Raw genomic sequence first — 13,654 nt, 5'->3', positions numbered from 1 at the left:
CTTTTTTTCTTCATTTTGTTTTCCCATCTTGCTCTGCTCCAATCCTTCCTCTCGGGATCTTGTGTCTTGGGACTCGGTACCCGGACGTAGAACGGAAAGAGAAAGGTCTGAGTTGGGGGACCCCATTTCTTGCTCGCCATCGCGCATCCCCAGCCGGCGGCTTGCCCTTGTTTAGTCCAATATTCAATTTTTCTTTACGTTTAGGGTCAACGTTAGCTCGGGTCTGGGTACGCTCAGCACTAACAACAAAAGGCTGTGGGCTTTCTGTGTGCGCCTCATCCCAAGCGTCCAAGATCCACTCGACGTCCACTGCATCGCCCATTTGGCAGTGCAATTTCATCGCAATCGCTCAGCATCAAGTATCAACTGGCATCCCACGCCGCCCCACCTCTGCCATCTCACGGACTGCCAGATGGAAATCGAGTTAGCGCGGCTGGTTCCCCTCCTCTCCCTGGCCCTTTTCGGCTTCCCTCTCGCAGTGTCTCTTTCGGTTGCAGAACCCTGGGATCTCTTTCTTTGACATTCCTCCGAAGAGGTACGTACCTTTTTGTCGCTTTGATACCCTGCCACGCCTGCCCTTCCCGATCGTTCGTTCGTCCGCCTTCCCTTGCCCTTTTTCTTTTTCGGTGCCGGTGACCCCTTGCCCTGCCCGTGGTGCCCTTGCTCTGTCCTTGTTGGCTCTGCTGGATTCAAGTTCCATTCCAGCTAGCCAGCAGCATTGCGCCAGTTGCGCGCGCGCATCCACATCCCATCGACATCCATTCGCAACAGGCGGTTGACCTCTCATCGGAGGGTACCACACGGGTCCACGGTACGTACCGGTGGAGACCCGCACACTTTCAAAAGAGCCACCTCAAGGCTCCATTTGGAGCAAGCCCGGTCTGGTGTTACCCCATCCAGCCCATCGCACCAGTGGCATCCCGTGCACGGTGGTGCACCCCCATCCGCACTCCATAGTAGGCACTGCAGGACTGGCTCTTGCATTTATTCGATATTCCCACGATTCCTCCGTTTCTGTGCCTTCTGTTGTTGGTCCTCGCATCCTGATATTTTTGGCTTTTCCCACCCTCCGGCCAGCTGATCGCCTTTGCGCTTTCTCTGTTTCTTTCTTCTTTCTTGCCTTCCCTCCCCTACATCTGCCGAGGACCCTTTTCCTTCCATCCCGTCACTGACAATAACCTGGCAACTCTTCTAGAAGGAGTCACCATATCCTTGTTCCTTCCCATTCTTCGCCACGGTTCCGACGGCTACCTCTTTGGCAACTCAGACGTCATCCAACCACAACAACACACGCAGCCTACCACTTAGCGTACCCAAAAAGTAACCAAGTTACTTTCTCTTGCGTTGGCTCTTATTGCCGGCCGCGGCGCAGCACGTTGTTAATCAGGGCCTTGCCTTGATACACACAACCAGCCAACACACACCAATCTTCAACCTGCATCCTTCCATAGATCGTTCATCATGTTTTTGCAATCATAGCCAACCGGTCCTTAGGGGCCCGACCTAATCCGCTGCTTACGCGGAGCTTTAGGAATACTTCACCATTCTGGAGACTTCCTGCTACGTTTTCCGCAAATCCTCAACAATCTATTGACGACTTTACTTCTCGGCCTCACTTACACCCCGCAAGTCGAGAAGACCCATCCGTTGACGATTGGCCATTCTCATTCGCAACGCCCTCCAGCAAGACAACCACCACACCTCACCGTCAACATTCTTGCGAACACCTTTGACCTACTCAACCAGCCTACCAAACACATTCGACCAGTACCAGGACTTGCCTGCCAAAATGGAGAACCGACGCATGTCGCGCGACTTCGCGGCATCACATGTCCTTGCGTGGACAACGACCCAGTCCGTCATGGTGGAGCCGTCATTAGAGGAAGACTTGGAAACCGATGCGGATGAACCCCCGGATTCAACAATGCTACCCATGTCACCACGCTTTGAGCGCGCTCCCGTTCACACGGGCAGCCAACACCAAGAGTCTATGTTGACCAAGGCTCTTCACAGCCCCTCTGACTCTGATCATTTCGAGTCTGATTATCAACCTCGCCGATTGGGAAGGAGACGCTCTATTACCAGCACTTTCAGCCTGGCTTCGACTGCCGACTACACTTACGATACCGGCATTACTACCCCTCCTCGTACTACTTCACCGAGCCCACGTTCCACCGGCATCACCTTCCGACTCTCGTCCAAAGTCACCAACACGAAACCCAGTACTGTCTCGGATGAAAGAGTCCAGGTCGCCCCGCCGGCTGCTGCCGTGCAGGCGCCAGAGAAGAAGCGATGCATCTCTTTCGCTTGCGCGGCCAAGCCTAGAGTCAACGATCAAGCATTGACGCAGCCCCCGCCCACGCCAGTTAGGGAGGAAGTCGAGACTCAGGAAGCGCCCAAGAGACCGACCATCAAGTTTGCTTGTGCTCCTCGCCCACAGAGGGATCAGCCTTCGCCAACTCAGCCTACCCGTCCCGCTACACCGCCCCCAACATCGGTCACCTCGCCACTCAAGGAAGCGTTTGAATTGATCCCCAGATCCCAGTCGCGCAGAAGCTCTGTGGCTACCATTTCGACTGTGGCTACCATTTCGAAGAAGTATCTTACTGCCGAGTCCGGAGATTTGGAGAGCGAGCGCGCCCGTTTCCACGAGTTTGCGAGCGATGAGCCTCAGGAAGAGGACTGGATCCGCGAGGATTTGACTTCCAAGCCTAAGCTTACCATCGACGACACGCTCAAGAAGGAGCTCGCTATTCGCAAGATCGGAAAGGAAGCCGAGGAAGAGGCCGAGCTCGAGGAAGCAATTGAATCAGGCGAAGCGCTCGAAAATGATGAGGAGGCGGACGGCGATGAAGACGCGGAAGACAATGACGAGGACGAGGATGAGGACAACATGGATGACGATGAGGACGACAACGAAGACGAGGACGAAGATGAAGATCTCAGCGATGCCCACTCTGTCTCCGTCTGGGGTGATGATGCGTCTGACGGTTACAAGACCGACTCTGAGATTGGGTTCGGCGAGTCCGACGATGAGGACGACGATGACCTGGTTCTTTGGACTACTGGTGGTCTTGCCGATCTTTCATTGTCTGGTGCTACCCCCGTTGTTCGTCGGGGTTCCGTTGACGAGTCCTCAGACTCGTCTGCTGGCTCGGATGGCAACAGCGTCGCTCGCCGTGCTTTGAGGAGGCGCGACACGATTAGGGCTCGTGACTTCCGCCCCGCTACCCCTGATTTGCCTGACAGCACAGATTTCGTCTGCGGCACCTTGGATGAGGACCGTCCCTTGGAGGCGGCCTATTTGGAGCGCCTGGCTGCCCGCAAGCAGAACAAGCTCGTCTTCATTCCTCAGGACATCGATCCCAGCTTTCCCACCTCGGAGCCTGAGGATGAGGGAGAGGAGTTGTACAACAAAAGCGCCCACGGGCATGACGATAGTGAGGACGATATGTGGCAATTGGAGGATTTGCACTCGGAGCGTGGCCGCATTGGTCGTGCGAAGAAGGCTCATAACTCGCCTAGGCGATGCCGCTCACCTCCGCCCAAGAGGCGTCTCTCTCCCTGCCCCAAGCCTCGCGGCCGCAATGATCGCAAGTTGTTCGACCTATCTTCTCCCCGCGGGATGAGGTCACCTGCGCCTCCTGTTCCGTCCGCAAAGTCACCCCGTGCTTCTCCTGCTATGGGAGCCGATGGCGTTGCGTTCAAGTCACTCGCATTCAGACCGGGCTTGACATTCACCAAGTCACTGCCCAAGGGACCAGTCATGTTCCCTCACATCAACAAACAGCATCCTCGCAGATCCCGTGCTGGCACCGCCACCCAAGATACCCACATTCGTGGTGCCATTGACATTGTCAAGGGCTTGGAGGAGAAGCGCCAGAGGCGCAAGGAGAAATATTATCAAAAGTATTGCAGCCGGGCCCGCAAGGAGAAGGCTCAGCCCCAGAGACCTCCTCCTGGACAGGGTGCCGAGCGCATGCGTGAAGTTGGCCTGATTATGGCTGGCAAGATCGGCCAGGGCAACTATGTTCTTTCTTATTAAACTCGCGTCGGGGGGCAGTTTATCAGCATTCACACGGCGAATTATACCCTGGGTTACAACGGCAACTGGAGAGGCATTTCTGATTTTTACCACGTTTGCGGCGGCGGCTTTCTCTCGTCCGGCATTCGGTATCTACACTTTCATCCTCTGGCTCATTGATTACACCTTTTGTACCACCCGTTTCATTGTAATTGCATAGTCGGCGTTGCAAGCGAGCATCGGGTCGGCTTCCTGTGGGCTGTGCCTGGGCGGACATGTTCTGTCTATTCTTATTCTTTTCTTGTTGGAACGTTTTTGTACATATTTCTTTCTGCCTGCCCTTGCTCTTCTTTTTTTCTCTTTCTACGTGGCACGCTGCGGTTTTGAGAGCGCGCGTGTGCACATTCGGACTCTCTGTAGAGGCGGAGATACGGATTCGATGGCCGGGGGTAGATATACCCTGCAGAACCTGTCTTGGAGTTTGGGACCTCTGGAGACGACGAGAGGATGGGAATGGGATGGGACGGATGGCAACGGATTGGCAAATATCCGTATCAGCGATTGTGAGCTGATTTCTTGGTTTGGACATACGCAACCAAGTGCTGGGGTTGGGAAGGAAACTCGTCTATACATAACTATAGATCCTCCTACATACCACAAACAAACAAAGAAGTAAAATTTCAAAATAACACAATGTGTGCCCTTGCTTCATTCTGTGAACTCATTTCGTCGGTGAACGCTCGGGATTCCAGGTGAGAGCAGTGATGGTGTCTTGGCGGGAGATGCGTCGGACTGATCGGGTGGCATCTGGAATCCTCCCTCTCCTGAGTCCTGCATCAATGCCATGGCTCCTTGATGCGGTTGCTACGGTTGCTTTGGCAGCTGCAGGCGGGCGTGCATGTGGTGCTGTTTCCGCTGTTTTCTTTTTTCCCCCTTCTTTTTGGGCGGTGACACGGTGACAACCTAAGCCTGGCCGGGGATTTTGCCCCTGAACGTCCGCCCCCTGACTGCCCAGACTGCTCGCTCACGGCACCAGACGAAAAGCGGGAGAGAAAGGACAGGTCACGTGGAAATGCCTGACATTCCAGGCCAACAATCACAAGACCATTGCAGGGGCAAGCAGGGGCCAGTCCGGCGCTGAGGTGTCCTCGCCTTATCGTTCCTGCCAGCAGTGCACTCCTGGGCTCGCGTGGGTCATTGAACCTTCTGTGGACATTTCCTTGTAGCGTGTGTGCGCGCACCTCCCGACCGCCTTCACTCGTACACTTTTGTCATAGCTTCTTCCAGTTGCTTTCGCATCGCAACATCCACGACGCCAGCCAACGAAGCCTCGTCAATACCCTCGCTCACGTTTTCGCCGATCCCTCCTTGTGCGAACACTCTACCGGCCCTTTACACGACTACCTGTTCTTCTAGAACCCCTCGACTTTCTCGCATCATCAACAAAAGAGGTGTCCTCTAGATAATCATTTCGTCACCATGTGGTTGTTCTCTTGGTGTATGTTGTTACATCCCTATCCCATCCATCCAAGTGCCAATCCAAAACCCTCGTTCCCCCTTTGTCCATCGCCGTCATGGACCATGGATATGGACATGCAGACCATGAACATGCGGATTGCTGGGGATTCGGGGAGTTCAGTGTGATATGGAACGAACACGTTTGGGAACTTGCAAAGCTGACATGATGGCGCCACCAACAAACAGTCTACGATATCCTTTCCAACCTCGGCCTGCTTAACAAGCATGGAAAGCTGCTCTTCCTGGGTCTCGACAATGCCGGAAAGACCACCCTCCTACACATGCTGAAGAATGACCGTGTTGCCATTCTCCAGCCTACTCTCCATCCGAGTCAGTTTAACCACCTGCCACCTACCATTGTTTCCCCGTCAACCCCGGACCTTTGATACCCGAGCACCTTTCGCCCTCTTCGCCTCCGCCTCGACTGTTCCCGTTCCCGCTCCCGTTCCCGGCTCCATACTCCGCGTCAGATATGCGCGCACGTGTCACGGAGAGATGTTCAAAGAGTGGTTATGGCTGACATGATTCGTTTTTGTAGCTTCGGAGGAGCTTTCCGTCGGCAACGTCAAGTTCACCACTTTCGATCTTGGCGGCCATCAGCAGGGTGAGTGGATATTCTTCTCCTACTTAGGGCTTTTGTTTTTGTCTCTTTGAGCATTGACATAGCGCTCTGCCATGGGAGGCTTTTGCTAACGAATGCGGTCTCTATAGCCCGTCGTCTCTGGAAGGACTACTTCCCCGAAGTAAACGGTATTGTCTTCCTCGTGGACGCCAAGGACCACGAGCGTCTCCCCGAGGCCAAGGCCGAGATCGATGCGCTCCTCTCGATGGAGGAGTTGGCCAAGGTTCCCTTCGTCGTGTTGGGCAACAAGATCGACCACCCCGAGGCCGTCTCCGAGGATGAGCTCAGGCAGAGACTCGGTCTCTGGCAAACGACCGGCAAGGGCAAGGTTCCTCTCGAGGGCATCCGCCCCATCGAGGTGTTCATGTGCTCTGTGGTTATGAGACAGGGATACGGAGAGGCCATCAGGTGGTTGTCCCAGTACGTTTAAGGGCTGTTAAGGGGATGAGGAGCAGGACAGGATGGTTGTAAGGTAATAACATTTTGTAATATGATACGATGATGACAAGGAAGGGACTGGAGGGAGTCGCGATATCAAAATTGAGGAGCGCATTTTTACAATCTACAGATACGTACGAGGCTTATCAGACGGTGGGACGTGGAGGGACTACGTTTAACGACTAGCGTTATCTTGATGATGATGGTGTAGGTTCTCTTTTGCTCTCCGTCAAATTCCGGTATACCTTGTCATATTCGCTTAGCATCACAGTGTTTACCTAGCTAGGCCCGAGTTTGAGAGGTCATTCTAGCAATCTGTGGAATCATTACCGGATGAACGTGAACGTCAACAACAAAGCCCAGTTCTCGAATGACAAGGATACCGGAGTGTTGGGCTGGAACGCATGTGCAGAAGAGACACTACGTAGCCCGGCAAGAGCCCCGTGTATCCACTCTATTCGTCCCCCACCATCGTTTTCGGTATTTGGGTATTTAGCGGGGGATTTGGCACTTCTCCTCTTCTTCCACCAGGCCAATCCAAACTATCAATTTCTCCAATTGGTCCCATCCTTGATCTCACCCGTCCTCGGCTTCGCCCGCCCACTAAATACACTATCCACGGGCAAGGGTCGACCGACGTCATCCAACATTCTTGCGACACTCGCGCAACTCCAAACGCTTTTGGCAGTTGGCACCAAGACCAACGACAAGAACGATCAAACACCAACCATTGCGCCAGAAACCAGCGTTGTATCCCGATCACCTTAGACACACACCTATTCCCTTTGAGACCCTATTGTCGGATTCCTCTTTGATTCCGTGTCACCTCATTGCCCAGCCATTCCCGTATCGGGGTGGATCATTCAGAATATCAAAAAGCCAAAAGGCTTCGATCATCAGTCATCAGCCATACAGTACCAGGACCGAAGATTCCACTTCACATGCCTCCCTGGCGATTACTCGATATCTTTCAGTGACGACGTCGACGATCCTTGAGCATTTGCCCAAGCGTGTCTTCTTGTGCTTGGATTCCCGACCCTTTTTTTTTTACCTACAATTCGCAATCTCGTTTGCGACTGGTTTCTTTGATTACGCAACAACTCAAACAAAACGAAAAGCCTCCTGTCCTGATATCGCAACCATCGCAACTTGTCGGAGCTACCTACACCTACCTACCTTAGTTACTTGCGACAATATCCATTATAGCCGAAAGCAGACACCACGGCACATCCTATCTCATGGCCGACGACACAGACAACCCACCAAACATCCAAATACCAGCAAAGGCATATGGCTTTCCGCCAGAAGCCTTCGACCCTAGGCGGCTTCCCGACTACGATACCAATTTCCTACCCGCTCATGACCTCGAGGCTTTCATCCAAGCCCTCGCGGCGCCCGACTTCGTCCAATCACCAGACGATTCATCGTCTATGCGCCTGAACAGCCCAGGACTTCACAGCGCCAGCAGTCTAGACATCACCAAGGATGACTACGATCATTCTGAAGCGCGCGCAGCCGTCGCCTCCGTTGCCGATGTAGCTGCTCCTGGCACGCCGCAGCCCAACCCAACATCTACCTCTGCTGCTCCTAACGGAGGCAATAACCACCATCGCCGCACCAGCACCGGTACCTTCTTCAGCGCGCACAACGACTGGGCGCCTGTGAGTGAAAAGGTCATTAAGGCCGACAGAGACGAGAAGCGCAACAAGCGCGGCAAGGATCGCAAAAAGAAAAAGCTGCCCAAGGGTGTAGCCCCTCTGCGCGCTCTGGTGGGCACTCGGTCCAAGGATGAAACTCGCGAGGGCTACCTGTACAGCCTGCTCAAGTGGCCCTTCTTACTAATTGTTAGTATCTGGATTACGGGGCTGGGCATTGCCTACCTCGCCACCCGCTTTTACATCTACTTCTACGAGCAGTTCGTCACATGGCGTGGAAGGCGGGAGCAGCTGCGGCGGGCGATGCGAGCGACGGGTAACTACAAAGACTGGGTGACGGCGGCGCGGAACATGGATGACTTCTTTGGGAACCAGCGGTGGAAGGAGGAGAACGATTTTGCCTACTACGACAGCAAGACTGTGAGGAGGGTGTGGGATCAGATGAGGAGGTGCAGGGAGAAGGCAGAGGCGGTGGAGAGGGAGCTGGAGCGCGAGAGCCAGAACAGCGATAGTGGCGTTGGATCTGGTGACGAGACCAGCAACACCAAGACGGGCAGCAAAGACGGCAATAAGAAGCAAAAGCAGCCGGTTGAGGATCTGAAGGCGCTCATTGAGGCCTGTGTCAAGAATAACTTTGTGGGCATCGAGAACCCGCGGCTATATAGTCAGACGTACTATGGAACCAAGAACTTGGTGCAGAACTACGTCGATGAAGGTGAGTTGAGGCACTCCGCAAGAGACACCGAGCCGAACCATGTGTTGACTGACGGGAATAAACAGTGGAACGAAGCATCAAGTTCTTGATTGACACTAAGCAGTTGACCAAGGAGCAAAAGAGGGTCATGTTCAAGGGTATCTGTGCCAACTACGGCCGAACAGCTCTCTGCCTCTCCGGCGGCGCAACCTTTGCCTACTACCACTTCGGTGTCGTCAAGGCCCTGCTCGAAGTGGACTATCTCCCCGACATCATCACCGGAACCAGCGGCGGTGCCCTCGTGGCCGCCCTCGTAGCAACCCGCACCAACGACGAACTCAAGGAACTCCTCAACCCGGCCCTCGCCCACAAAATCACCGCCTGCCGCGAGCCCTTCACCGTCTGGTTCTGGCGCTGGTGGAAGACGGGCGCGCGCTTCGACTCGGTCGACTGGGCCAAGCAATGCGCCTGGTGGTGCCACGGCAGCCTGACCTTCCGCGAAGCCTACGAGCGCACCGGCCGCATCCTCAATGTCTCTTGCGTGCCCTCGGACCCTCACTCCCCCACCATCCTCTGCAACTACCTCACCTCGCCCGACTGCGTCGTCTGGTCGGCTGTCCTCGCCTCCGCCGCCGTCCCGGGAATCCTCAACCCCGTAGTCCTGATGATGAAAAACCGCGATGGGTCCCTCGAACCCTACTCCTTCGGGCACAAGTGGAAGGACGGTTCCTTGCGGACCGACATCCCCATCAAGGCTTTGAACCTGCACTTCAACGTCAACTTCTCCATCGTCTCGCAAGTAAACCCGCACATCAACCTCTTCTTCTTCTCCTCCCGGGGCTCCGTCGGCGAGCCGGTAACCCACCGCAAGGGCCGCGGCTGGCGCGGCGGCTACCTCGGCTCCGCTACCGAGCAGTACATCAAGCTCGACCTAACAAAATGGCTGCGCGTGCTACGCCAGTTGGAACTCCTCCCGCGCCCGCTGGGTCAGGACTGGAGCCAGCTGTGGCTGCAGACGTTCGGCGGCACCGTGACCATTTGGCCCAAGAGCATCCCCAGCGATTTCTTGAAGATCCTCAGCGATCCTGATCCGCCCAGGCTGGCGAGGATGATCCACGAGGGCCAGCAGAGCGCGTTTCCCAAGGTTAAATTTATTGCGAACAGACTCAAAGTCGAGAGGCTGGTGGAGCGCGGAAGGAGGGAGACGAGGGATCGGACTCCGAGGAACGCGTTGAACGCGTTTGCTGCTACGGGTAATGGTGAGGGGAATTATGATGCTTCTAGTAGCACTGTTGATGCGTTGGGTTTGGGTGGTAGACATCCTCTTGCGCCGAGCAGCTCGGGTGGGGCAGGTGATAGGAGGGGAAGCATTGAAAGTATCTTGAGTGAGGATGATTTGAGGAGTTTGTTGATTAAAGGCCGGGGAGGGGGACATACGAGTGGGGGGAGCAGTACGGGGACGGAGGATGAGTTGACGATGACGGAGTTGGAGGGGGAGGATGGTGGGAGGACGAGTAGAGTTAGTGAGGGGGGGAGTAGGGATGGGTATTTTGAGGAGGCGATGGCTGATGATGGTGGGGGTTTGGAGATGGCTACCTCTGGTCGTTCGAGGACTTAGTAGGTGTCGTTGACCCTAAAGTTTTGGTTAGTTGAATTGGAAGTGGCTTAGAGTTGGAGGCAGCAGGGAATGCATTAGAGCGGGTTTTGAATCATCATCGCATATACACACCTAGGTCAATAGGATCAAAACATATCTTAACAAGCCCCGTTTTCGGACAACTGCATTGCATGTATCATATTCATATACAAAAAAGTGAAACGACCACCCTCCTAGTCAACGATGCTAATGTACCAGGTGCCTGCTTCCTCATGCCGTTCTTCTCTCAGTGATACCTGTAACCATAAACCCCCGTCCTCCACGTGGAATAATAATACTGTCCCCAACTCTCTCATCTATTCTTCTTTCAAAACCAACAGCTCACTCGTCCAGGTCCAGTGACCCCTACCACCACCATCAAACACCTCACTCATTCAAAAACTCCTCTCCGACATAATCGTAGGCAACACTGTATTTCGACCATCCTCGCGCCGCTCAGCTCTTGAGCTAGACCTACTGAAAATGGTAGAAACAAAGCTTTTCCGTTTCTTCGGTTGGTGTTGGTGTTGAGGAGCTAGAGCGCTGCTATGCGACCCGGCGTTATTGTTTGCGGCAGTAGGTCTGTTAGAAGTTGGATAGTCGAAGTGTTCTCGAGTGTCCGTCGTCGGTAAATTTCCTCCTCGTCGCGGTGAGGAGTGTGAGCTCGTCCGTTCGGGAACGGGGAGAGGAGAATCCTCTGCGCTGGTTGGTGGTGTGAGTTGTCCATGTCGTTGGCGATGGCTGTGGTTACGGCTACGGGATTGGGCTTGAGTTTGGGTTTCCTTTTGGGTGTGACTGGGGTCTGCTGGGTCTGGTTCGGGGGCGGCGGTTGTTGCTTGTCTGAAGTTGGCTAGGGATTTCTGCCTTGTTGTTTAGCATTTTGTCCTGTTTCTTCATTAACCTCGAGGAGGTGACGTAGGTAAGTACCTTCACATTAAGCTTCATCCTCCCCCTCGACTTCTTCATCGACAAAATACTTTCTCCCTCCTCAGTCCCTGCTGCTCCTGGCGTAACGGTTTTCGACAACGGCAATCCACCACCACCAGCCCTACCACTTCCAAAAACAACCCCCTTCTCAGCCATCTCCATCTCCCCACTCACCGTCATCCCCCCGCTCGCCAAACAATCCTCCGCTACAGGAATAAACTTCAACAGTCCCCTCGACGGACTCACCCCGATCGCCTCCTCGAAGTGTTTCTGAATTAGTGCCGCATTTCGCTTGTTTGTGGTCGGCTGCAGATGGCTCGGTAACGCCGAGACGGTAACCACGTACGCCGGGTCGAAAGTACCGCCGAATAACATGCAGGCGCCGTGGTGGAGGGTGACGACGATGGAGGATACGGGGCGTTGATATCGAGAGGAGAGGTGGTAGGTCAATTCAGTGATGAAGGTGAATTCGTCGCTTATCTGGGTGGTGAGTGATGGAGATGGGTTGGTTAGTTCATTTGAATGTGTAGGGAGAGCGAAAAAGAAGGATGGAAGCAGGGAGGGAGGGACCAAGGGACCGGACGAAACTCACAATCACATTCGTCTTAACCTCCGCCATAACCAGCGCATCACCACGTATCCTCTCCTTGGCCGGACTAACCTCGTTAACAGAAAAGGCGCCCTCCCAAAAGTCGAGGTTGCTCTTTTGTCTGCTGAGCTCAGCTACCGACGCTCGCTTTGATGAGGATGACAATTTTGATGGTTTTTGCTCTCGCTTGGGTCCAGGTGCGACGGTGACGTCTCCTGGGAGAGGACGGTCGATGTCTCGCATGATCCGGTCAAGGTTCTGGCTCTGGTCCTGGTTTTTGTCGTTGTCGTTGTTGTTGTTGTTGTCCTCGGTAGAGGTAGCTTTTGAGGGTCGGATTTTGACGGTATCGGATTCTGAATTGGTGGAGCCTAAAACCTGTTGGGCCTTGCGTTCGGAGAAGGACATCTTGCTTTTGCTTCTGTTGATGTCCTTTAAGGGGACTGGTGGTGGTGGGCTGTCTTTGCTGGGACCGGTGCTAGTTTGAGGCCGTTCGACGGCAGCCGTGGGAGAAGTCGGTTGGTTGGCCATTGTTGAGGAGGTTGGTGGTGGTGACTTGGGGAGACTTTAAAGGTTCCTTTGGATAGTGACCATGTAAATGTGTTGTTGTAATCGATGATGAATCACGAGTTCCAACTGGGTACAAGTAAGTGATGGATAAGTCCACTTACTCCTCAGCGGCCTGAATTGTGAATGGCTTCGTTCCTCTCAATGGTCGAATCCGGAGCTCGTCAGAATCCTGAAGTGTCTGTCCAAAGAATACGCCGTCTCCTGAGCCGTCGAGTCAAGCCAAATATTGGACCGCAGTAAGAACTGACAAAGTGGCTTGGTCGATAAGATGATAGAAACTCTGTAGAAGGATGGTGATGGCGAAGAAGGGAGTTGTCAGATATTGCCGACAAAGAGTCCAAACCACGGCGTTAGGCACCACCGCCACTCTCGAAAATCAGGGTGCAGGAGGAATAAGGCAAAGGCGCAAACGAACAGGAGGGGGGGCAGACGCAACCTCCCTTCTCGTTCTGCTCCTTCCCTATACGTCCCAGTTCAGTTGGTTGTGTGGTTGAAATGGAAGTTACCACCCGTCGTAGTAGTGGTATCAACGTGGGAAGGATCGATCCGATCGTGGGGAGAGACAAAACTGAGTGTAAGTACAAGACAGGGCTTAGACTTGGACGTGAGACAAGTCAAGCCTCAAGACATACGAAAGAGGGTTAAAGGGGAAAGAGCGAGGGAGGAAAGAAAAACAGGGAGATCAGAAAAGACGAGATGGGATGGCTTTGAGGAAGGTCCTTAGATAAAAGCGATTGGGAAGACCCTTCCCTCTGCCGGTTGTGAGTGACCAGACCATTTTACCCTCTTGACATCCTCCACAGGTCCATCCATACATAAAACCGATTTCATACACCGTACCGTGACTGATGAAACCCTTCCATGTTTGTACTTCGCATCACGAAGGGCAGAAAACCGAGAAAAAGGAAAAGCAAGCAGAATTTACTGCAGGCAAGCCGGCAGCCAAGCACACGGTTAGGTATTGTACCTCGCCCCCATCCGACT

At 54.0% G+C, this 13,654-nt stretch overlaps 5 protein-coding genes across 5 annotated transcripts; 3 read left to right on the top strand and 2 right to left on the bottom strand.

Moving 5' to 3' along the window:
- Positions 1–4,067: 4,067 nt before the first annotated feature.
- B0H65DRAFT_432082 (uncharacterized protein) lies at positions 4,068–4,301 on the bottom strand (the record flags this gene model as incomplete). The annotated part of the gene is made up of 1 exon (XM_062824977.1): positions 4,068–4,301. The coding sequence occupies one exon, from the start codon at positions 4,299–4,301 to the stop codon at positions 4,068–4,070; it is 234 nt and encodes a 77-aa protein (XP_062679724.1).
- A 417-nt stretch (positions 4,302–4,718) lies between these two features.
- B0H65DRAFT_473446 (uncharacterized protein) lies at positions 4,719–5,194 on the top strand. Its single transcript, XM_062827207.1, has one exon. The coding sequence runs from the start codon at positions 4,789–4,791 to the stop codon at positions 4,981–4,983; it is 195 nt and encodes a 64-aa protein (XP_062679723.1). The 5' UTR covers positions 4,719–4,788; the 3' UTR covers positions 4,984–5,194.
- A 411-nt stretch (positions 5,195–5,605) lies between these two features.
- On the top strand, positions 5,606–6,594 carry B0H65DRAFT_551203 (ADP-ribosylation factor family-domain-containing protein; the record flags this gene model as incomplete). Its single annotated transcript, XM_062829795.1, has 4 exons — positions 5,606–5,657; positions 5,729–5,872; positions 6,081–6,146; positions 6,254–6,594. The coding sequence occupies 4 exons, from the start codon at positions 5,606–5,608 to the stop codon at positions 6,592–6,594; spliced, it is 603 nt and encodes a 200-aa protein (XP_062679722.1).
- A 1,246-nt stretch (positions 6,595–7,840) lies between these two features.
- On the top strand, positions 7,841–11,059 carry B0H65DRAFT_444739 (patatin-like phospholipase domain-containing protein NCU11180; the record flags this gene model as incomplete). The annotated part of the gene is made up of 3 exons (XM_062825698.1): positions 7,841–8,972; positions 9,038–10,095; positions 11,012–11,059. 3 exons carry the CDS (start codon positions 7,841–7,843, stop codon positions 11,057–11,059), a joined length of 2,238 nt encoding a protein of 745 aa, XP_062679721.1.
- Positions 11,060–11,101: 42 nt separating this feature from the next.
- B0H65DRAFT_590870 (uncharacterized protein) lies at positions 11,102–12,802 on the bottom strand (the record flags this gene model as incomplete). Its single annotated transcript, XM_062831081.1, has 3 exons — positions 12,107–12,802; positions 11,515–11,994; positions 11,102–11,447 (listed from the first exon to the last, which is right to left on the bottom strand). Coding segments are annotated over exons 1-3 (1,350 nt in total), but the record flags the coding sequence as incomplete, so codon positions are not given.
- Positions 12,803–13,654: the final 852 nt, after the last annotated feature.

The sequence above is a fragment of the Neurospora tetraspora genome, assembly GCF_033439725.1.
Source record: "Neurospora tetraspora strain CBS 560.94 chromosome Unknown B0H65scaffold_6, whole genome shotgun sequence".
Taxonomy (NCBI): Eukaryota; Fungi; Ascomycota; class Sordariomycetes; order Sordariales; family Sordariaceae; genus Neurospora; species Neurospora tetraspora.
Note: the sequence above shows the minus strand (reverse complement) of the source record. Positions and strands in the feature narration are given on the sequence as shown.

Bases quoted from the DNA above. Each gene is read 5' to 3' on its own strand.
- B0H65DRAFT_473446 (XM_062827207.1), top strand. From the start codon at position 4,789: ATGGTGTCTTGGCGGGAGATGCGTCGGACTGATCGGGTGGCATCTGGA.